This window comes from Ranitomeya imitator, chromosome 1 (assembly GCF_032444005.1).
Source record: "Ranitomeya imitator isolate aRanImi1 chromosome 1, aRanImi1.pri, whole genome shotgun sequence".
In the NCBI taxonomy this organism is placed as follows: domain Eukaryota; kingdom Metazoa; phylum Chordata; class Amphibia; order Anura; family Dendrobatidae; genus Ranitomeya; species Ranitomeya imitator.
Genome location: NC_091282.1, coordinates 5,123,206 through 5,147,278, shown reverse-complemented (window position 1 = coordinate 5,147,278; position 24,073 = coordinate 5,123,206). Strand labels below are relative to the sequence as shown.

General features: G+C 48.5%; 1 protein-coding gene across 1 annotated transcript in view; it reads left to right on the top strand.

Annotated features, from left to right (window-relative positions):
- The window catches only part of CA9 (carbonic anhydrase 9), a 290,038-nt gene that overhangs the window by 221,532 nt on the left and 44,433 nt on the right, over positions 1-24,073 (top strand). The window contains exons 8-9 of the mRNA XM_069745328.1: positions 5,464-5,605; positions 5,909-5,971. Of these exons, the coding sequence (XP_069601429.1) occupies positions 5,464-5,605; positions 5,909-5,971 (205 nt within the window). The remainder of the gene's footprint in view (positions 1-5,463; positions 5,606-5,908; positions 5,972-24,073) is intronic.

The following is a 24,073-nucleotide window of genomic DNA, read 5'->3' as shown; positions in this document are numbered from 1 at the left end:
TGCCGCCTCACCACCACCAGAGCTGCTGCACCTCCGACCTTCTGTCTCTTCCCCATTATCCCGTACAATGTAAGTCCGCAAGGACAGGGTCCTCGCCCCTCTGCACCAGTCTGTCATTGTAAATTTGTTTACTGTAAATGATAACTCCATATCAGCATGGGTTTATGAGAAATCGCTCCTGTCAAACCAATCTAATCAGTTTTTATGAAGAGGTAAGCTATAGGCTGGACCACGGTGAGTCATTGGACGTGGTATATCTCGATTTTTCCAAAGCGTTTGATACCGTGCCGCACAAGAGGTTGGTACACAAAATGAGAATGCTTGGTCTGGGGGAAAATGTGTGTAAATGGGTTAGTAACTGGCTTAGTGATAGAAAGCAGAGGGTGGTTATAAATGGTATAGTCTCTAACTGGGTCGCTGTGACCAGTGGGGTACCGCAGGGGTCAGTATTGGGACCTGTTCTCTTCAACATATTCATTAATGATCTGGTAGAAGGTTTACACAGTAAAATATCGATATTTGCAGATGATACAAAACTATGTAAAGCAGTTAATACAAGAGAAGATAGTATTCTGCTACAGATGGATCTGGATAAGTTGGAAACTTGGGCTGAAAGGTGGCAGATGAGGTTTAACAATGATAAATGTAAGGTTATACACATGGGAAGAGGGAATCAATATCACCATTACACACTGAACGGGAAACCACTGGGTAAATCTGACAGGGAGAAGGACTTGGGGATCCTAGTTAATGATAAACTTACCTGGAGCAGCCAGTGCCAGGCAGCAGCTGCCAAGGCAAACAGGATCATGGGGTGCATTAAAAGAGGTCTGGATACACATGATGAGAGCATTATACTGCCTCTGTACAAATCCCTAGTTAGACCGCACATGGAGTACTGTGTCCAGTTTTGGGCACCGGTGCTCAGGAAGGATATAATGGAACTAGAGAGAGTACAAAGGAGGGCAACAAAATTAATAAAGGGGATGGGAGAACTACAATACCCAGATAGATTAGCGAAATTAGGATTATTTAGTCTAGAAAAAAGACGACTGAGGGGCGATCTAATAACCATGTATAAGTATATAAGGGGACAATACAAATATCTCGCTGAGGATCTGTTTATACCAAGGAAGGTGACGGGCACAAGGGGGCATTCTTTGCGTCTGGAGGAGAGAAGGTTTTTCCACCAACATAGAAGAGGATTCTTTACTGTTAGGGCAGTGAGAATCTGGAATTGCTTGCCTGAGGAGGTGGTGATGGCGAACTCAGTCGAGGGGTTCAAGAGAGGCCTGGATGTCTTCCTGGAGCAGAACAATATTGTATCATACAATTATTAGGTTCTGTAGAAGGACGTAGATCTGGGTATTTATTATAATGGAATATAGGCTGAACTGGATGGACAAATGTCTTTTTTCGGCCTTACTAACTATGTTACTATGTTACTATGATATCTATAACCCCTTTCTCATGTACAGAACTATGGAATTATTGGTGCTATATAAATAAATAATAATAATCCACAATACTCATAGTGCCATAAAATCCTGATATAAACCACAGTGCCCCCATAGTGCTAAAAAGTGCCCAGATAATCCAGTGACCCCACAGTGCCAAACAGTGATCCCATAATCCACAGTGCCCTAACAGTACCAAACAGTGCCCAGGTAATTCACAGTGGACCCATAGTGCCCAGATAATCCACAGTGCCCCCATAGTGGTAAAAAGATCCCAAATAATCCACAGTGCCCCAAAAGTGCCATAACACTGATCACTTAATCCACAGTAGCCCCATAGTGCCAAACAGTGCCCAGATAATCCACAGTGGCTCCAAAATACCCAGGTAATCCACATTGCCCCCATAGTGCCGAACAGTGATTATATAATCCACAGTGCCCCCACAGTGCCAAACATTGCCTAGATAATTTACAGTGGACCCATAGTGCCCAGAACATCCACAGTAGCCCCATAGTGCCAAAAAGTGATCATATAATCCACAGTGTCCCATAGTGCCAAATAGAGCCCAGATAATCCACAGTGCCCCCATAGTGCCAAAACAGTGATCACTTTCTCCGCAGTGGCCCCATAGTGCCAATCAGTGCCCAGATAGTTCACAATGGACCCATAGTGCCAGAAAATCCACAGTGCCCCTGGAGCGCCCCGTCAAGGCCGTGGGGTACTCGGTACCGGTCCAGTCGGCTCAAAGGGGGATGTCACGGCAGCAACCCGGTCCGTGGCCTTGGGACATCCGTATAAAAGGGAAAAGGTCTTTAAAGGGATAGAGTTTATGTTCATGATGCCACCTGTAGTATTCGGTCAGGGTGACTGACGCTGCTTTAAGGGGTTCCGCTGGGGTGATGTTATGGCAGCTAGATGGTATACCTTTCCACAGGTGAAGTATGGTAGTATGATGAGAGTCGCAGTGAATAACGAGGACACAAGGTTGCAGTCTCTTTACCTTTACTGAAGACTTCAGCATCCACAGTCCAGAGCACAAGACCACAGGGCAGGCAGGGTCCGGCCGGTTTGGAGGCAAGTCCAGAGTTCCCTTGTCCAGATGGAGAATAAAAGCCTTTCCTCTAGCGCCATGGTGGTGTAGTCCCTTACTGCTAAGCTTCTCATAAGGTCTTCACAGATGTTATCTCTCTCAGTCCCCGGATTGGATAGGACAAAACCCGTATGACTGGTGACTTGAGGCAGTTTATAGGGACTATAGCACGCCCCAGCCTCTAAGGTTGTCACCGTGCCTCCTGGGTGTTAGGTCAGACAGGTAACGTAGAGTTCAGCTCTGCTGCCGTTCTCTGATGTAAGTCATAGAGGTCCTTACAACCTCAGTGTTCCGGCTACCGGTCTCTGCGCCTCAGAAGGAGGCAGCCTGCTTGGGGCTGGTCCCCTTCTGGTATCCTCTGCTGTGCTCCTTCTTCTGAACGCGCACTGCAAACAATTCGACCTTCAAAATGTCTCTTTCTGGGTGCTGCAGCTCTGTGGGCATGCACAGCTCTGTGAACCCTCTCCTCTGTCAGGAATTCGCTCCTGCCAGGAACAGCTTCCCTCAAGGACAGACCGACGTTCCCTACAGACTACCAGTTATATATATATATGGGGAGTCACCTAGTAAATAGGATCAGAAGCTCCCCCTGGTGGCCTGGAGTGTGAAGTGTTGCATGTTTGTGGTACCTGGATGCAGTTATCCTTCCTTGCCTCTAAACGTAGCATCACTCTCCCCGGGAGGAAAGCGACACTACTGTGACGACCAGGACCCTTGGGCGCCGCACCCTCATAGTGCTAAATAGTGCCCAGATAAACCACAGTGCCCAGATAATCCACAGTGGCCCCATAGTGCCCATATAATTCACAGTGTCCCCATATTGCCGAATGGTGCCCAAATAATCCTCAGTGGCCCCATAGTGCCAAACCGTGATCATATAATTCACAGTGCCCTCATAGTGCCAAACACTGTTTATATAATCCATAGTGGCCCCGGAGTGCCCAGATAAACCTCCATTATGCAATACAGTGCTCATATAATCCACAGCGCGCCCTAGTGCCAAATAGAGATTAGATAATTCCCAGTGGCCCCATAGTGGTAAACAGTGCCTAGGTACTTCAGAGTGGCTCCATAGTGCCCAGATAATCCACAGTGGCCCCATAGTACTAAACAGTGCCCAGATAATCCACAGTGGCTCCATTGTGGCCTGATAATCCCCAGTTGCCCCAGAGTGCCCATATAATACACAGAGGCCCCATAGTGCCTAGATAATCAACATTGGCTGCATAGTGCACAGTACCTATAGTGCTATACAGTGATCATATAATCCACAGTGCCCCCTTAGTGCTAAATAGTGCCTAGATAATCTACAGTGGTCCCATAGTGCTAGACAGTGCAAAGATAATCAACAGTGGCTCCATAGTGCTGAGCAGTGCCCAGATTATCCACAGTGGCTCCATAGTGCTGAGCAGTGCCCAGATTATCCACAGTGGCTCCATAGTGCTGAGCAGTGCCCAGATTATCCACAGTGGCTCCATAGTGCTGAGCAGTGCCCAGATTATCCACAGTGGCTCCATAGTGCTGAGCAGTGCCCAGATTATCCACAGTGGCCCTATAGTGCCAAAGAATGATCATATAATCCAAAGTGCCCCATAGTGCCAAAAAATTCCAGATAGACCACAGTTCCCTGAAAGTGTTACACAATGCCCAGATAATTCACAGTGCCCCCATAGTTCCAGAGCCCAGAAAATCTTCAGTAGACCGATAGTTCCCATTTAATCCACAGTGATTCCATAGTGCCATACCGTGCTGATGCAATCTTCAGTGACTCACAGTGCCCAGATAAATCATAGTGCCCAGATACTGCACACTGACCCATAGTGCCCAGATAAGTCATAGTGACCCATAGTGCCCAAATAATGCACACTGACCCATAGTGATCAGATGCTGCACACTAGCCCATAGTACCCAGATAATTCACACTAACCCATTGGGCCCAGATAATGCACACTGACCCATAAGGCCCAGATAATGCCCACTGACCCATAGGGCCCAGATAATGCGCAATGAACCATAGGGCCCAGATAATGCACACTGACCCATAAGGCTTAGATAATGCACACTGACCCATAGGGCCCAGATAATGCGCACTGACCCATAGGGCCCAGATAATGCGCACTGACCCATAGGGCCCAGATAATGCCCACTGACCCATAGGTCCCAGATAATGCGCAATGAACCATAGGGCCCAGATAATGCACAATGACCCATAGGGCCCAGATAATGCACAATGACACATAAGGCTTAGATAATGCACACTGGCCCATAGGGCCCAGATAAAGCACACTGACCCATGGGGCCCAGATAATGCACACTGACCCATAGGGCCCAGATAATGCACACTGACCCATGGGGCCCAGATAATGCACACTGACCCATGGGGCCCAGATAATGCACACTGACCCATAGGGCCCAGATAATGCACACTGGCCCATAGGGCCCAGATAATGCACATTGGCCCATAGGGCCCAGATAATGCGCACTGACCCATGGGGCCCAGATAATGCACACTGACCCATAAGGCCCAGATAATGCGCACTGACCCATAAGGCCCAGATAATGCACACTGACCCATGGGGCCCAGATAATGCACACTGACCCATAAGGCCCAGATAATGCACACTGACCCATAAGGCCCAGATAATGCGCACTGACCCATAAGGCCCAGATAATGCACACTGACCCATGGGGCCCAGATAATGCACACTGACCCATAAGGCCCAGATAATGCGCACTGACCCATAAGGCCCAGATAATGCACACTGACCCATGGGGCCCAGATAATGCACACTGACCCATAAGGCCCAGATAATGCACACTGACCCATAAGGCCCAGATAATGCGCACTGACCCATAAGGCCCAGATAATGCACACTGACCCATGGGGCCTACTAATTTTCTCTGGTCTCTTGTAGCTGACTTTGTTGGAGGATACCATCCACCATGACCAAGACCACATCCTGCAGATGAACTTTAGAAAGACGCAGGCGCTGAACGGACGCTTGGTATTCTCCAGCTTCAGGGGCCCCGTCGGTGGAAGGAAGGCGGCTGGAGCAGGTGATGGAGCCTTGTAATGTTCAGAATTATGGAAATGTAGACATGGTGCAGCAAGGAGAGGCAGCCCACTGTACTGCAGATAATATAAGAAGGTGCAGCAAGGAGAGGCAGCCCACTGTACTGCAGATAATATAAGAAGGTGCAGCATGGAGGGGCAGTCTACTGTACTGCAGATAATATAAGAAGGTGCAGCAGGGAGGGGCAGTCTACTGTACTGCAGATAATGCAGGTCTGTTCTTAACATTTGTAATGAAGTAAACAAAATATAATAATGCTGAATAAGATTGATTTTTTTCCTTTCAGCTCCTCAGACCCCGGTGCCCACATCTGAACCTCGTGATCCTTCTGTAAACGACTCTGGGACAGGTAAGAAATCTGTTATTTAAGAGCCAGTGCAGCTACGACATCCACTGAGGATTAGTCCAGTGTCCAATATAAAGTGTGTGCCCCATGTGATGAGCCCAGTGCCCGATATAAAGTGTGTGCCCCATGTGATGAGCCCAGTGCCCGATATAAAGTGTGTGCGCCATGTGATGAGCTCAGTGCCCAATATAAAGTGTGTGCCCCATGTGATGAGCTCAGTGCCCAATATAAAGTGTGTGCTCCATGTGATGAGCTCAGTGCCCAATATAAAGTGTGTGCTCCATGTGATGAGCCCAGTGCCCGATATAAAGTGTGTGCCCCATGTGATGAGCCCAGTGCCCAATATAAAGTGTGTGCTCCATGTGATGAGCCCAGTGCCCAATATAAAGTGTGTGCTCCATGTGATGAGCCCAGTGTCCAATATATAGTGTGTGCGCCATGTGATGAGCCCAGTGCCCGATATAAAGTGTGTGCCCCATGTGATGAGCCCAGTGCCCAATATAAAGTGTGTGCCCCATGTGATGAGCCCAGTGCCCGATATAAAGTGTGTGCCCCATGTGATGAGCCCAGTGCCCGATATAAAGTGTGTGCCCCATGTGATGAGCCCAGTGCCCAATATAAAGTGTGTGCCCCATGTGATGAGCTCAGTGCCCAATATAAAGTGTGTGCCCCATGTGATGAGCCCAGTGCCCGATATAAAATGTGTGCCCCATGTGATGAGCCCAGTGCCCAATATAAAGTGTGTGCCCCATGTGATGAGCCCAGTGCCCGATATAAAGTGTGTGCCCCATGTGATGAGCTCAGTGCCCAATATAAAGTGTGTGCCCCATGTGATGAGCTCAGTGCCCAATATAAAGTGTGTGCTCCATGTGATGAGCTCAGTGCCCAATATAAAGTGTGTGCTCCATGTGATGAGCCCAGTGCCCGATATAAAGTGTGTGCCCCATGTGATGAGCCCAGTGCCCAATATAAAGTGTGTGCTCCATGTGATGAGCCCAGTGCCCAATATAAAGTGTGTGCTCCATGTGATGAGCCCAGTGTCCAATATATAGTGTGTGCGCCATGTGATGAGCCCAGTGCCCGATATAAAGTGTGTGCCCCATGTGATGAGCCCAGTGCCCAATATAAAGTGTGTGCCCCATGTGATGAGCCCAGTGCCCGATATAAAGTGTGTGCCCCATGTGATGAGCCCAGTGCCCGATATAAAGTGTGTGCCCCATGTGATGAGCCCAGTGCCCAATATAAAGTGTGTGCCCCATGTGATGAGCTCAGTGCCCAATATAAAGTGTGTGCCCCATGTGATGAGCCCAGTGCCCGATATAAAATGTGTGCCCCATGTGATGAGCCCAGTGCCCAATATAAAGTGTGTGCTCCATGTGATGAGCCCAGTGCCCGATATAAAGTGTGTGCCCCATGTGATGAGCCCAGTGCCCGATATAAAGTGTGTGCCCCATGTGATGAGCCCAGTGCCCGATATAAAATGTGTGCCCCATGTGATGAGCCCAGTGCCCAATATAAAGTGTGTGCCCCATGTGATGAGCTCAGTGCCCAATATAAAGTGTGTGCCCCATGTGATGAGCTCAGTGCCCAATATAAAGTGTGTGCCCCATGTGATGAGCCCAGTGCCCGATATAAAATGTGTGCCCCATGTGATGAGCCCAGTGCCCAATATAAAGTGTGTGCTCCATGTGATGAGCCCAGTGCCCGATATAAAGTGTGTGCCCCATGTGATGAGCCCAGTGCCCGATATAAAATGTGTGCCCCATGTGATGAGCCCAGTGCCCAATATAAAGTGTGTGCTCCATGTGATGAGCCCAGTGTCCAATATATAGTGTGTGCGCCATGTGATGAGCCCAGTGTCCAATATATAGTGTGTGCCTCATGTGATGAGCCCAGTGTCCAATATAAAGTGTGTGCCCCATGTGATGAGCTCAGTGCCCAATATAAAGTGTGTGCCCCATGTGATGAGCCCAGTGCCCGATATAAAGTGTGTGCCCCATGTGATGAGCCCAGTGCCCGATATAAAGTGTGTGCCCCATGTGATGAGCCCAGTGCCCGATATAAAGTGTGTGCCCCATGTGATGAGCCCAGTGTCCAATATAAAGTGTGTGCCCCATGTGATGACCTCAGTGCCCAATATAAAGTGTGTGCCCCATGTGATGAGCCCAGTGTCCAATATAAAGTGTGTGCCCCATGTGATGAGCTCAGTGCCCAATATAAAGTGTGTGCCCCATGTGATGAGCCCAGTGCCCGATATAAAGTGTGTGCCCCATGTGATGAGCCCAGTGTCCAATATATAGTGTGTGCCCCATGTGATGAGCCCAGTGCCCGATATAAAGTGTGTGCCCCATGTGATGAGCCCAGTGTCCAATATAAAGTGTGTGCCCCATGTGATGACCTCAGTGCCCAATATAAAGTGTGTGCCCCATGTGATGAGCCCAGTGTCCAATATAAAGTGTGTGCCCCATGTGATGAGCTCAGTGCCCAATATAAAGTGTGTGCCCCATGTGATGAGCCCAGTGCCCGATATAAAGTGTGTGCCCCATGTGATGAGCCCAGTGTCCAATATATAGTGTGTGCCCCATGTGATGAGCCCAGTGCCCGATATAAAGTGTGTGCCCCATGTGATGAGCCCAGTGCCCGATATAAAGTGTGTGCTCCATGTGATGAGCCCAGTGTCCAATATAAAGTGTGTGCCCCATGTGATGAGCCCAGTGTCCAATATATAGTGTGTGCGCCATGTGATGAGCTCAGTGCCCGATATAAAGTGTGTGCCCCTTGTGATGAGCCCAGTGCTGTTATGTTTGCTAATGACAGGTGTTATGAAGGCAATCCAGAAACACAGTGTGCTTAGCGATAAGAGCGCACACAGTGATCTGACAAATACCCAAAAATACAAGAACGAGCTCTGAGACGTGGAAACTCTGTAGACTGCACACCTGATCCTATCCTAAACACAACTAAAAGCGGCTGTGGATTGCGCCTAACAACTACCTAGGCAACTCGGCACAGCCTAAGAAACTAGCTAGCCTGAAGATAGAAAAATAGGCCTGACTTGCCCCAGAGAAATTCCCCAAAGGAAAAGGCAGCCCCCCACATATAATGACTGTGAGTAAGATGAAAAGACAAAATGTAGGGATGAAATAGATTCAGCAAAGTGGGGCCCAATATTCTAGGACAGAGCGAGGACAGTAAAGCGAACTTTGCAGTCTACAAAAAACCCTAAAGCAAAACCACGCAAAGGGGGCAAAAAAAACCCACCGTGCCGAACTAACGGCACGGCGGTACACCCTTTGCGTCTCAGAGCTTCCAGCAAAACAAAAGACAAGCTGGACAGAAAAAAAGCAACAAAAAAACAAAAAGCACTTAGCTATACAGAGCAGCAGGTCACAGGAACAATCAGGAGAAGCTCAGATCCAACACAGAAACATTGACAAGGAGCAAGGATAGCAGCATCAGGCGGAGTTAAGTAATGAAGCAGTTAACGAGCTCACCAGAACACCTGAGGGAGGAAGCTCAGACGCTGCAGTACCACTTGTGACCACAGGAGTGAATTCAGCCACAGAATTCACAACAGTACCCCCCCCTTGAGGAGGGGTCACCGAACCCTCACCAGAGCCCCCAGGCCGACCAGGATGAGCCGCATGAAAGGCACGAACAAGATCGGAAGCATGAACATCAGAGGCAAAAACCCAGGAATTATCTTCCTGAGCATAACCCTTCCATTTAACCAGATACTGGAGTTTCCGTCTAGAAACACGAGAATCCAAAATCTTCTCCACAATATACTCCAATTCCCCCTCCACCAAAACCGGGGCAGGAGGCTCAACAGATGGAACCATAGGTGCCACGTATCTCCGCAACAACGACCTATGGAATACATTATGTATGGCAAAGGAGTCTGGGAGGGTCAAACGAAAAGACACAGGATTGAGAACCTCAGAAATCCTATACGGACCAATAAAACGAGGTTTAAATTTAGGAGAGGAAACCTTCATAGGAATATGACGAGAAGATAACCAAACCAGATCCCCAACACGAAGTCGGGGACCCACACGGCGTCTGCGATTAGCGAAAAGTTGAGCTTTCTCCTGGGACAAGATCAAATTGTCCACTACCTGAGTCCAGATCTGCTGCAACCTATCCACCACAGAATCCACACCAGGACAGTCCGAAGACTCAACCTGTCCTGAAGAGAAACGAGGATGGAACCCAGAATTGCAAAAAAATGGAGAAACCAAGGTAGCCGAGCTGGCCCGATTATTAAGGGCGAACTCAGCCAACGGCAAAAAGGACACCCAATCATCCTGGTCTGCAGAAACAAAACATCTCAGATATGTTTCCAAGGTCTGATTGGTTCGTTCGGTCTGGCCATTAGTCTGAGGATGGAAAGCCGAGGAAAAGGATAGGTCAATGCCCATCCTACCACAAAAGGCTCGCCAAAACCTTGAAACAAACTGGGAACCTCTGTCAGAAACAATATTCTCAGGAATGCCATGCAACCGAACCACATGCTGAAAGAACAAAGGTACCAAATCAGAGGAGGAAGGCAATTTAGCCAAGGGCACCAGATGGACCATTTTAGAAAAGCGATCACAGACCACCCAAATGACTGACATCTTTTGAGAAACGGGAAGGTCAGAAATGAAATCCATCGAAATATGTGTCCAAGGCCTCTTTGGGACCGGCAAGGGCAAAAGCAACCCACTGGCACGAGAACAGCAGGGCTTAGCCCTAGCACAAATCCCACAGGACTGCACAAAAGTACGTACATCCCGTGACAGAGATGGCCACCAGAAGGATCTAGCCACTAACTCTCTGGTACCAAAGATTACAGGATGACCAGCCAACACCGAACAATGAAGTTCAGAGATAAGTTTATTAGTCCACCTATCAGGGACGAACAGTTTCTCTGCTGGACAACGATCAGGTTTATTCGCCTGAAATTTTTGCAGCACCCGCCGCAAATCAGGGGAGATGGCAGACACAATGACTCCTTCCTTGAGGATACCCGCTGGCTCAGATAAACCCGGAGAGTCGGGCACAAAACTCCTAGACAGAGCATCCGCCTTCACATTTTTAGAGCCCGGAAGGTACGAAATCACAAAGTCGAAGCGGGCAAAAAATAACGACCAACGGGCCTGTCTAGGATTCAAGCGCTTGGCAGACTCGAGATAAGTCAAGTTCTTATGATCAGTCAATACCACCACGCGATGCTTAGCTCCTTCAAGCCAATGACGCCACTCCTCGAATGCCCACTTCATGGCCAGCAACTCTCGATTGCCCACATCATAATTACGCTCAGCGGGCGAAAACTTCCTGGAAAAGAAAGCACATGGTTTCATCACTGAGCAATCAGAACCTCTCTGTGACAAAACCGCCCCTGCTCCAATCTCAGAAGCATCAACCTCGACCTGGAACGGAAGAGAAACATCTGGCTGACACAACACAGGGGCAGAACAAAAACGACGCTTCAACTCCTGAAAAGCTTCCACAGCAGCAGAAGACCAATTAACCAAATCAGCACCCTTCTTGGTCAAATCCGTCAATGGTTTGGCAATGCTAGAAAAATTACAGATGAAGCGACGATAAAAATTAGCAAAGCCCAGGAACTTTTGCAGACTTTTCAGAGATGTCGGCTGAATCCAATCCTGGATGGCTTGGACCTTAACTGGATCCATCTCGATAGTAGAAGGGGTAAAGATGAACCCCAAAAATGAAACTTTCTGCACACCGAAGAGACACTTTGATCCCTTCACAAACAAAGAGTTAGCACGCAGGACCTGAAAAACCATTCTGACCTGCTTCACATGAGACTCCCAATCATCTGAGAAGATCAAAATGTCATCCAAGTAAACAATCAGGAATTTATCCAGATACTCACGGAAGATGTCATGCATAAAAGACTGAAACACAGATGGAGCATTGGCAAGTCCGAACGGCATCACTAGATACTCAAAATGACCGTCGGGCGTATTAAATGCAGTTTTCCATTCATCTCCTTGCCTGATTCTCACCAGATTATACGCACCACGAAGATCTATCTTAGTGAACCAACTAGCCCCCTTAATCCGAGCAAACAAGTCAGATAACAATGGCAAGGGATACTGAAATTTAACAGTGATCTTATTAAGAAGGCGGTAATCAATACACGGTCTCAGCGAACCATCCTTCTTGGCTACAAAGAAGAACCCTGCTCCCAGTGGTGATGACGATGGGCGAATATGTCCCTTCTCCAGGGATTCCTTCACATAACTGCGCATAGCGGCGTGTTCGGGCACGGATAAATTAAATAATCGACCTTTAGGGAATTTACTACCAGGAATCAAATTGATAGCACAATCACAATCCCTATGCGGAGGTAGGGCATCGGACTTGTGCTCTTCAAATACATCCTGATAATCAGACAAGAACTCTGGGACCTCAGAAGGGGTGGATGACGAAATCGACAAAAATGGAACATCACCATGTACCCCCTGACAACCCCAGCTGGATACCGACATGGAATTCCAATCCAATACTGGATTATGGATTTGTAGCCACGGCAACCCCAACACGACCACATCATGCAGATTATGCAACACCAGAAAGCGAATAACTTCCTGATGTGCAGGAGCCATGCACATGGTCAGCTGGGCCCAGTATTGAGGTTTATTCTTGGCCAAAGGTGTAGCATCAATTCCTCTCAATGGAATAGGACACCGCAAAGGCTCCAAGAAAAACCCACAACGTTTAGCATAATCCAAATCCATCAGATTTAGGGCAGCGCCTGAATCCACAAACGCCATGACAGAAAACGACGACAAAGAGCATATCAAGGTAATGGACAGAAGGAATTTGGACTGTACAGTACCAATGACGGCAGACCTAGCGGACCGCTTAGTGCGCTTAGGACAATCAGAAATAGCATGAGTGGAATCACCACAGTAGAAACACAGACCATTCAGACGTCTGTATTCCTGCCGTTCAACTCTAGTCATAGTCCTATCGCACTGCATAGGCTCAGGTTTAACCTCAGGCAGTACCGCCAAATGGTGCACAGATTTACGCTCGCGCAAGCGTCGACCGATCTGAATGGCCAAAGACAAAGACTCATTCAAACCAGCAGGCATAGGAAATCCCACCATGACATCCTTAAGAGCCTCAGAGAGACCCTTTCTGAACAAAGCTGCCAGCGCAGATTCATTCCACTGAGTGAGTACTGACCATTTCCTAAATTTCTGACAATATACTTCTATATCATCCTGACCCTGGCACAAAGCCAGCAAATTTTTCTCAGCCTGATCCACTGAATTAGGCTCATCGTACAGCAATCCGAGCGCCAGAAAAAACGCATCGACACTACTCAATGCAGGGTCTCCTGGCGCAAGAGAAAATGCCCAGTCGCAAAAAAGAAATAATAATCAAAACCTGTTGAATAGGATTACCAGAAGAATGAGGTTTCAAGGCCAGAAATAGCTTACAATTATTTTTGAAACTTAGAAACTTAGTTCTATCTCCAAAAAACAAATCAGGAATAGGAATTCTTGGTTCTAACATAGATTTCTGATCAATAGTATCTTGAATTTTTTGTACATTTATAACGAGATTATCCATTGAAGAGCACAGACCCTGAATATCCATGTGCACACCTGTGTCCAGAATCACCCAAATGTCTAGGGGAAAAAAAAAAAATGAACACAGAGCAGAAAAAAAAAAAAAAATGATGTCAGAACTTTTTCTTTCCCTCTATTGAGAATCATTAGTTAGGCTCCTTGTACTGTTATGTTTGCTAATGACAGGTGTTATGAAGGCAATCCAGAAACACAGTGTGCTTAGCGATAAGAGCGCACACAGTGATCTGACAAATACCTAAAAATACAAGAACGAGCTCTGAGACGTGGAAACTCTGTAGACTGCACACCTGATCCTATCCTAAACACAACTAAAAGCGGCTGTGGATTGCGCCTAACAACTACCTAGGCAACTCGGCACAGCCTAAGAAACTAGCTAGCCTGAAGATAGAAAAATAGGCCTGACTTGCCCCAGAGAAATTCCCCAAAGGAAAAGGCAGCCCCCCACATATAATGACTGTGAGTAAGATGAAAAGACAAAACGTAGGGATGAAATAGATTCAGCAAAGTGGGGCCTGATATTCTAGGACAGAGCGAGGACAGTAAAGCGAACTTTGCAGTCTACAAAAAACCCTAAAGCAAAACCACGCAAAGGGGGCAAAAAAACCCCACCATGCCGAACTAACGGCACGGCGGTACACCCTTTGCGTCTCAGAGCTTTCAGCAAAACAAAAGACAAGCTGGACAGAAAAAAAGCAACAAAAAAACAAAAAGCACTTAGCTATACAGAGCAGCAGGTCACAGGAACAATCAGGAGAAGCTCAGATCCAACACAGAAACATTGACAAGGAGCAAGGATAGCAGCATCAGGCGGAGTTAAGTAATGAAGCAGTTAACGAGCTCACCAGAACACCTGAGGGAGGAAGCTCAGACGCTGCAGTACCACTTGTGACCACAGGAGTGAATTCAGCCACAGAATTCACAACACAGTGCCCAATATAAAGTGTGTGCGCCATGTGATGAGCTCAGTGCCCGATATAAAGTGTGTGCCCCATGTGATGAGCCCAGTGCCCAATATAAAGTGTGTGCGCCATGTGATGAGCTCAGTGCCCGATATAAAGTGTGTGCCCCATGTGATGAGCCCAGTGCCCAATATAAAGTGTGTGGTCCATGTGATGAGCCCAGTGTCCAATATATAGTGTGTGCTCCATGTGATGAGCCCAGTGTCCAATATATAGTGTGTGCTCCATGTGATGAGCCCAGTGTCCAATATATAGTGTGTGCGCCATGTGATGAGCTCAGTGCCCAATATATAGTGTGTGCGCCATGTGATGAGCCCAGTGTCCAATATATAGTGTGTGCCCCTTGTGATGAGCCCAGTGTCCAATATATAGTGTGTGCCCCTTGTAATGAGCTCAGTGCCCAATATAAAGTGTGTGCCCCTTGTGATGAGCCCAGTGTCCAATATATAGTGTGTGCGCCATGTGATGAGCTCAGTGCCCGATATAAAGTGTGTGCCCCTTGTGATGAGCCCAGTGCCCAATATAAAGTGTGTGCGCCATGTACTGAGCCCAGTGTCCAATATATAGTGTGTGCGCCATGTGATGAGCCCAGTGTCCAATATATAGTGTGTGCCCCTTGTGATGAGCCCAGTACCCAATATAAAGTGTGTGCGCCATGTACTGAGCCCAGTGTCCAATATATAGTGTGTGCCCCATGTGATGAGCCCAGTGTCCAATATAAAGTGTGTGCCCCTTGTGATGAGCCCAGTGCCCGAAATAAAGTGTGTGCCCCTTGTAATGAGCCCAGTTCCTGATTTAAAGTGTGTGCCCCATGTGATGAGCTCAGTGCTGCACATAAAATGTGTGCCACGCGTAATGAGCCCTGTGCCCAAAATAAAGTGTGTGCCCCATGTGATGAGCCCAGTGCCCAATCTAAAGTGTGTGCCCCATGTGATGAGCCCAGAGCTCATTGTAAGGTGTGTGCCCCATGTGATGAGCCCAGTGCCCAATACAAAGTGTGTGCCCCATGTGATGAGCCCAGTGCCCAATATAAAATTTGTGCCCCATGTAATGAGCCCAGTGTCCAATATAAAGTGTGTGCCCCATGTGATGAGCCCAGTGCCCAATATAAAGTGTGTGCCCCTTGTGATGAGCCCAGTGCCCAATATTAAACGTGTGCCCCAAATGATGCTCATAGAGCCCAATATAAAGTGTGTGCCTCATTGTTATGATCTGGTGGCCTTGGAGCAGCATGAGACGTACTATGGAGAAGGTGGTCCCTGTACTGACCGCAAACCCTGAACCTAGCAGCGCAACTAAAAGCAGCCGTGGGGGGTACCTAACACTCCCTAGACCCCTCGGCACAGCCTAAGATCTAACTACCCCTAAAGACAGAAACAGGAAACCTATCTTGCCTCAGAGAAAATCCCCAAAGGATAGACAGCCCCCCACAAATATTGACTGTGAGAGCAGAGGGAAATAACATATGCAGATATGAAATCAGATTTTAGCATAGGAAGCCATACTAGCTAAAAAGAAAGAATAGAACAGAGTACTTATGCGGTCAGTACAAAAACACTAGAAAATATCCACCGCAGAAAATACGGATCACCACATCTGACTAAAGACATGGGGGGTATATCTGCATCTCCAGAGAAATAGCTAGGCTGCAAAAAATCCTTCACAGACCAAGCTGGACAAGACAAAACATGAAAATGCACAGAACTATAAGGTCCACAGCAGGTGGACAGCAAAAACAAAGCCAGGACTTATCTTTGTAGAAAAACACAGCAAACTGGCGAGACCAGCAGGGAAGTGAATCCTTCAAGAACAATGGACAACTGGCACTGACTAAAGGATCCTGCAAAGCCATATACCCCAGTCAGTCCTGCAATTAGTAGAAACACATGTCCACTCCTGCAATCCAGGCACAACTGCATTACCCTCTACAACCACCGGAGGGAGCCCAAAAGCTGAATTAACAACACCTCATGTGATGAGCCCATTGCACAATATAAAGAGTGTGTGTAACAACTCTGCTGGCATCACGACATGGCCTCTCATCTCTCACACTATCTTACCCACTGCTCCAGGTCATGATGTGGTTTCTATTTCTTGCCAGCTCCATATTCTGTGCCTCTGCTCTCTGCATGCTTCTTGCTGTGTGTATAGGTGGGGGGGGGGCGCCTGAACTCTCTGGTTTTTATAGGAATCAGGTGCATCTGTCTAATCTGTTCCTGACCAATTACCAAGTGGCCTCCAGTATTTAGTGCAGCTCCACCCTGTGGTCTGGGCCTGTGCAATGTGTTAGCTAAGTTGGTGTTTAGCTTCTGAGTTTGCCAGGCCTTGCTCTGTGTTACTCCCTCTCTAGAAGCTTTCTCCTTGTCTTGCCTTGATCTTGTTGTCCGCCCTCCAGGAAGCAGAATATCCTGGTTCCTGTGTCTTTGTCCCTGTGTCTTGTTCCATTGCCTTGTCTGTACTTTGTCTTACCTCAGTCTCCTTGTCTGTGGCTTCCTTCCCTGCTGTGTCTTTCCTTGTGTTCTTAATCTGCTTACGCTCGGCACTCTTGCGGCTCTGCCTGCTCTGTACCTTTGTGGCTTTCTCTACTCTGCACTCCTGCGGTTCTGCTCCGTTCTACTCTGCTCCGCTCCTGTTGCTGCAGATCCTCTCCACATTCCTTGTGGCTCCGCTCTGCTTAGCTTCTGCTGCTGCAGTAATTTCTTGCTGCAGCAGTAATTTCTTGCTGCAGCTCCTCTCCGCATTCCTTGCGGTTCTGCTCTGCTTAGCTTTTCTTGCTACGCTATCTCTTGCTGCTCTTCCGCTCCTATCTGCAGCCTTGCACTTCTCTTCCTGTGTGAACAGGTCTCAACCTGTTCCTTCATTCTCCTTTCCTTCTGGCTTGTTTCCATACCTGCATCTCCTGTGTGAACAGGTCTCTACCTGTTTCTTCATACTTCATTCCTTTCTGCTTGTTTTCTTATCTGCACCTCCAGTGTGAACAGGTCCCTGCCTGTTTCTTGTTACTACATATCCATACCTGCACCTCCTGTGTGAACAGGTCCCTACCTGTTCCTTCATACACCACACCAACCAGTCCAGTGTTCCTGCCTTTCCTTCCAGTCCAGTGTTCCTGCATTTCCTTCCAGTCCAGTGTTCCTGCTGTTCCTGCCAGTCCAGTGTTCCTGTCGTTCCTACCAGTCCAGTGTTCCTGCCGTGCGTGCCAGCTCTGTGTTCTCTGCCATGCGTGCCAGCCCTCTGTTCTCTGCCGTGCCTGCAAGCCCTGTGTTCTCTGCCAGTCCTGCCTGATGCCCGCACCTGTCCTAGTGTTCCTGTTCTCCAAGTGGAATCAGCAGCCACAGCCAGACACCACCCTGGAGTAGCACCTGGCAGCTGCCTGCTGCACAAGCCTGACCTCACCATCAGAGGCTCCAGGGGAAAACCCAGGCAGCTGTCATAGTCACGCCCCTTCCAGGGTAGTCTGGTTTGTGGCACAGTGGGGCCACAACCCCCCCCTCCCCGAGCTCACGCCCACCAGTCAGGGCGTGAGTGTGACAGTGTGCCCCATGTGATGAGCCCAGTACTCAATATAAAGTGTGTGATGCATGTGATGAGCACAGTGTCCAATGCAAAGTGTGTGCTCAGTGTGATGAGCATAGAGCATATTGCCCTATATCCAGCGTGTCTGCAGTGTGTGGAGGGTATTGCTCTATATCCGGCGTGTCTCCAGTATGTGGAGTGTATTGCCCTATATCCGGCATCTTTCCTGTGTGTGAAATGTATTGCCCTATATCCGGCATGTGTCCAGTATGTAGAATTTATTGCCCTATATCCCACGGGTGTCCAAGATGTGGGGTGTATTTCCCTAAATCCGGCTTGTGTCCAGTGTGTGGAGTGTATTGTCCTATATCCGGCATGTGTTCAGTGTGAGGAGCGTCGTGTCCTATATCTAGCGTGTGTCCAGTGTGAAGAGCGTTTTGCCCTATATCCAGGGTGCGTCTAGTGTGAAGAGCGTCGTGCTCTATATCCGGCATATGTCCAGTGTGTGGAGTGTATTGCCCTATATCCAGCGTATGTCCAGTGTGAGGATTGTCGAGCCCTGTCACAATAATGTAAAATGCCATGGTCTGAGGGATTTTTTTTGCACATGTGACCATGGTCCAAGACACACCACCAGGAACCTTCCCTGGCTTTGCCTGTAACCTTACACCCTCTCCTCTCTCCTTCCTTCCCCCCTCCCGTAGGAATTTTAGTTAGCAAGTAGTGTGTACAAATCTCTTTGTCTGAAATCCATGTGCTTTGCTGTATTGGGAGGGAGATATTACAAAAGCCGTAATGTGACGCCACTGTGTAATAGAAATATGACAGATGCATATTCGGACCGTGCCTTGATATACTTCGCAACAGTGCCTTTTGCTAAACTCTAGCTCCAAAAGAACCAGAGATATGGATTTCTCCTGAACCATGTGGAATAGCTAGTCCGAGTGTGGTATCGCTAGAAAGCTAATTTCAATATAAGATGAATGATGTGTGTGCCGTTAGATAACGTTCTGCCTTCTGGACCCTCCTTAGTCACAGGTGTGACTGAATCAGAGATGGACCCACAGCATGTCCCAGAGGGTTCCCGTGGGTAAGGAACCCTGATGTCGCTTCTGGCTTTCCCTAGCCAGGACTTCCAGGCCGCTCTGTGCTCAGATGCGAGCCTGGAGAATTTGAGACACCTTGCCGAGACTCCCACCTCCGTGACTGATAAGGAGAGGGTGTTCTGGGTACGAGGGAGGTTGTAACGGGAAACAGTACCCGGAAAATCCCAAAAGGAGTGGTTGAGGGAAAGACAGCTGTGTATCCAGCAGACAAACTACTGCCATTACTGTATCATCTGCCAAAGAGTGAGGAAGGCGGGGCCTGCTCTTAAGGCTCCCCTGATCCCTTTGCCAGTGATAGAAGAGCCTTTACAGCCTTTACGCTGTGGACATTGTGGGCCCGCTGTCCGTCCCCAGCAGCTCTGGAAAACAATATATCCTTACTGCGGTAGACTACGCTACCCGGTACCCAGAGGTAGTGGTTCTGTCCTCAACTATGGCAGATAAGGTGGCGGAAGCACTGTTGGCTATCTTTTCACGGGTAGGATTTCCCAGGGAAATGCTTACCGATCAAGGGACCCAATTCATGTCTCGCCTAATGGAGGCTCTCTGTAAGAAAATGCAGGTGAGGCATCTGGTATCGAGTGCGTATCACCCACAGACCAATGGCTTGTGTAAGCGCTTCAGTGGTACCCTCAAACAGATGCTACGCATGCTGGTTGAGACCCAAGGATGCAACTGGGAGCGGTACCGCCCACACCTGCTGTTTGCTTACCGAGAGGTTCCGCAGGCCTCAACGGGGTTCTCCTCCTTCAAGCTCCTGTACTGCAGATGGGTCCGGGGACCCCTTGGGTTGGTAAGGGAATCCTGGGAAGAGGAGCCGAAACCTTCTGAAGTGTCCATAGTGGAGTATATCATGCGCTTCCATGACAAGATGCAGACCTTGACGCATTTGGTGCATGACAACATGACGCAGGCTCAGGCTGATCAGAAGCACTGGTATGACCAGAACGCCCGGGAGCGGTCCTGCCACATGGATCAAAAGGTCTGGGTGCTGGTCCCCGTACCAAAAGATTAGCTTCAAGCAGCCTGGGAAGGCCCGAACATAGTCCACCAACTGCTCAACCCGGTCACCTATGATCAACGCTTGACCACGCTCGCGGTAGGCGAAAGGCCTAACACATCAACATGATGAAAGCTCATCATGAACGTGAACCTTACGTTCTGCCGGTCTTCAGCCTGCCTAAAGACGGGGATGAAGACCCCCTCTTGGACAAGCTAGCCCAAGCCACCAGTGGGTCCATTGAGGATGTGGAGGTAAGCGCCTCGCTAACCAAACCCCAGCAGGTGCAGTTGCGGACCAAGCTGGAACCCTTCCGGGCCGTGTTCTCCTATCAACCTGGAAGGACTGAGTTAGCGGTCCATGAGGTGGACACCGGGAATCATGTCCCACTACTGCGAACACCCTATTGGATCTCCGACGAGGTACAGCAGGTTATGCACAAGGAGATCAATGAAATGTTACCGCTGGGGGTGATTCAATGGTCAAAGAGCACGTGGGCCTCACCTGTAGTTCTCGTGCCAAAGAAAGATCGGACAACAGGGGGCTCAACGCCATCACAGCCTATGACACGCACCCAATGCCACGCATCGAGGAGCTGCTTGAGAAGTTAGCTGGCATGAAATACCTGACCATAATGGATCTGAGTCGAGGATACTGGCAGATTCCACTGAGCTACAGGACGCAGGAGAAGTCCGCCTTTATCACACCCTTCAGACTGTACGAGTCCACGGTCATGGCCTTCGGCATGAAGAATGCCCCTGCCACTTCCCAGCAGATGGTCAACCTCCTGCTTCAGGGACTGGAGAAGAACGCGGTGGCGTACCTGGATGACATTGCCATCTTCAGTTCCTCCTGGGGTGAACACCTGCAGCATCTTGAGGATGTACTCAGGCGAATTCACTGAGCCAGTCGACCATTCTTGGTGCAGACCTATGCCAGCAAGATTGGCCTCGGTGTTGTACTCAGCCACGTGTGCGTAGGGAACCAAGAGCACCCCGTGTTGTACCTGAGTCGGAAGCTTCTGCCGAGGGAAGTGGCCTATTCCACTGTCGAGAAGGAGTGCCTGGCCATAGTCTGGGCCCTGCAATGCTTGCAGCCCTACTTGTACGGTCGCACTTTCACAGTGGTGACCGACCACAACCCTCTGCGCTGGCTACACGCCATGTGTGGAACCAATGGAAGGTTGCTACGCTGGAGCCTTGCCCTCCAGCAGTACGATTTTACCATTGAACACAAAACGGGCAGGGAACATGGCAATGCAGATGGGTTATCCCACCGGGTTGAACCTGCTGAGGTGAGCATGGAGGATTACCGAGAAGTTCTGCCTCTGTAGCACAGTCCAAAAGAGGGAGGTGTCACGATAATGTAAAATGCCATGGTCTGAGGGATTTTTACACATGTGACCATGGCCCTAGACACACCACCTGCAACCTTCCCTGGCTTACCTGTAACCTTACACCCTCTCCTCACTCCTTCCTTCCCCCCTTCCGTTGGAATGTAAATTAGCAAGGAGTGTGTACAAGTCTCTTTGTCCGAAATCCGTGTGCTTGCTGTATGGGGGGAGATATTACAGAAGCCTTAATGCGATGCCAGTGTGTGATAGAAATATGACGGATACATATTCAGAACTTACTTTGATAGAGCTTCATTACAGTGCCTGTTGCTAAACTCTAGCTCCAAAAGAACCAGAGAAAAGGATTTCTCCTGAACCGTGTGGAACAGCTAGTCCGAGTGTGGCATCATTAGAAAGCTAATTTCAATATAAGATGAATGATATTTGTGCCGTTGCTCTGCTATGTTCTCCAGGCAAGTTAGGATAAAGATAAGTGTTGCTAGCAAATCTGTAACTCTGAGAAAAGGGGAGGGCGATGGTAACTCAACCCCCTTTAGTGATGTCACAGCCTACAAGTATAAGTTACTGCCAGTGAGTCCAGCCTTCAGTCTTGCCTGTGAAGCTGTTGCACCAAGACCCTCTGATCTGATGCATTGGGATGTCTGGCTCCTCCCACCAGCATGGTTAGCCTGGAACGATCTGAGCAACATGTGAGTGTTCATATTTTTTAATCCCTTTTTTTTGTAATTGCTTGTGCATAACTTAATTGTCTCATATTGCAAAATCTTTATAAATCTTTTGTAAACACTGCCTACCTTTTCGGAGTAAAATATAAAATTTATTAGTTTGTCTTCTCCATGTTCTATAATGAATTTTCATGTGCCTGAAGTTAATTACGCTACTAATTTGGGTTGTCTCGAACCCCTCTGTTGAGCTGTTGAGGAATCTGAGCTGGTGGCAGCGAAGTGTGTTCTGGGCTAGGTGGGTAAAGCTGGCAGTGATGGAACGGTGTTTTATAAACTATTGTCTAGCTGCGGCCTGAACATTTATAATTCCCTTGCTGCAGCGTGCCTGATAGCCAGTCCAAAGTGAAATGTGTTATGAACTGGTGGTTTAGAACCACAAGGGACCTGGTGGTTAAGAGCACACAAAATGACCTGATAGATACTAATAATATAGGACGAGCTCTGAGACGTGGGAACTCTGCTGACCGCAATCCCTAATCCTATCATACCACACTAGAAGTAGCCGTGGAGCGCTCCTGACCAGACCTAGGCGCCTCGGCACAGCCTAAGAAACTAGCTAGCCCTGAAGATAGAAAAATAAGCCTACCTTGCCTCAGAGAAATTCCCCAAAGGAAAAGGCAGCCCCCCACATATAATGACTGTGAGTAAAGATGAAAATACAAACACAGAGATGAAATAGATTTTAGCAAAGTGAGGCCCGACTTACTGAATAGACCGAGGATAGGAAAGATAGCTTTGCGGTCAGCACAAAAACCTACAAACAACCACACAGAGGGCGCAAAAAGACCCTCCGCACCGACTAACGGTACGGAGGTGCTCCCTCTGCGTCCCAGAGCTTCCAGCAAGCAAGACAAACCAAAATAGCAAGCTGGACAGAAAAAATAGCAAACAAAAGAAACACAAGCAGAACTTAGCTTATGCAGGGAATACAGGTCACAAGAACGATCCAGGAGAGAGCAAGACCAATACTGGAACATTGACTGGAGGCAAGAAACAAAGAACTAGGTGGAGTTAAATAGAGCAGCACCTAACGACTTAACCTCGTCACCTGAGGAAGGAAACTCAGAAGCCGCAGCCCCACTCACATCCACCAGAGGAAGCCCATGGACAGAACCAGCCGAAGTACCACTCATGACCACAGGAGGGAGCTTGACCACAGAATTCACAACAGTACCCTCCCCTTGAGGAGGGGTCACCAAACCCTCACGAGAGCCCCCAGGCCGACCAGGATGAGCCAAATGAAAGGCACGAACCAGATCGGCAGCATGAACATCAGAGGCAAAGACCCAGGAATTATCTTCCTGACCATAACCCTTCCACTTAACCAGGTACTGGAGTTTCCATCTCGAAATACGAGAATCCAAAATCTTCTCCACCACATACTCCAACTCCCCCTCAACCAAAACCGGGGCAGGAGGATCAACGGATGGAACCACATGTGCCACGTATCTCCGCAACAAGACCTATGGAATACATTATGGATGGAAAAGGAAGCTGGAAGGGTCAAACGAAACGACACAGGATTAAGAACCTCAGAAATCCTATACGGACCAATGAAACGAGGCTTCAACTTAGGAGAGGAAACTTTCATAGGAATATGACGAGACGACAACCAAACCAAATCCCCAACACGAAGTCGGGGACCCACACAGCGCCTGCGGTTAGCGAAACGTTGAGCCTTCTCCTGGGACAATGTCAAATTGTCCACTACATGAGTCCAAATCTGCTGCAACCTATCCACCACAGTATCCACACCAGGACAGTCCGAAGACTCAACCTGCCCTGAAGAGAAACGAGGATGGAAACCAGAATTGCATAAAAACGGCGAA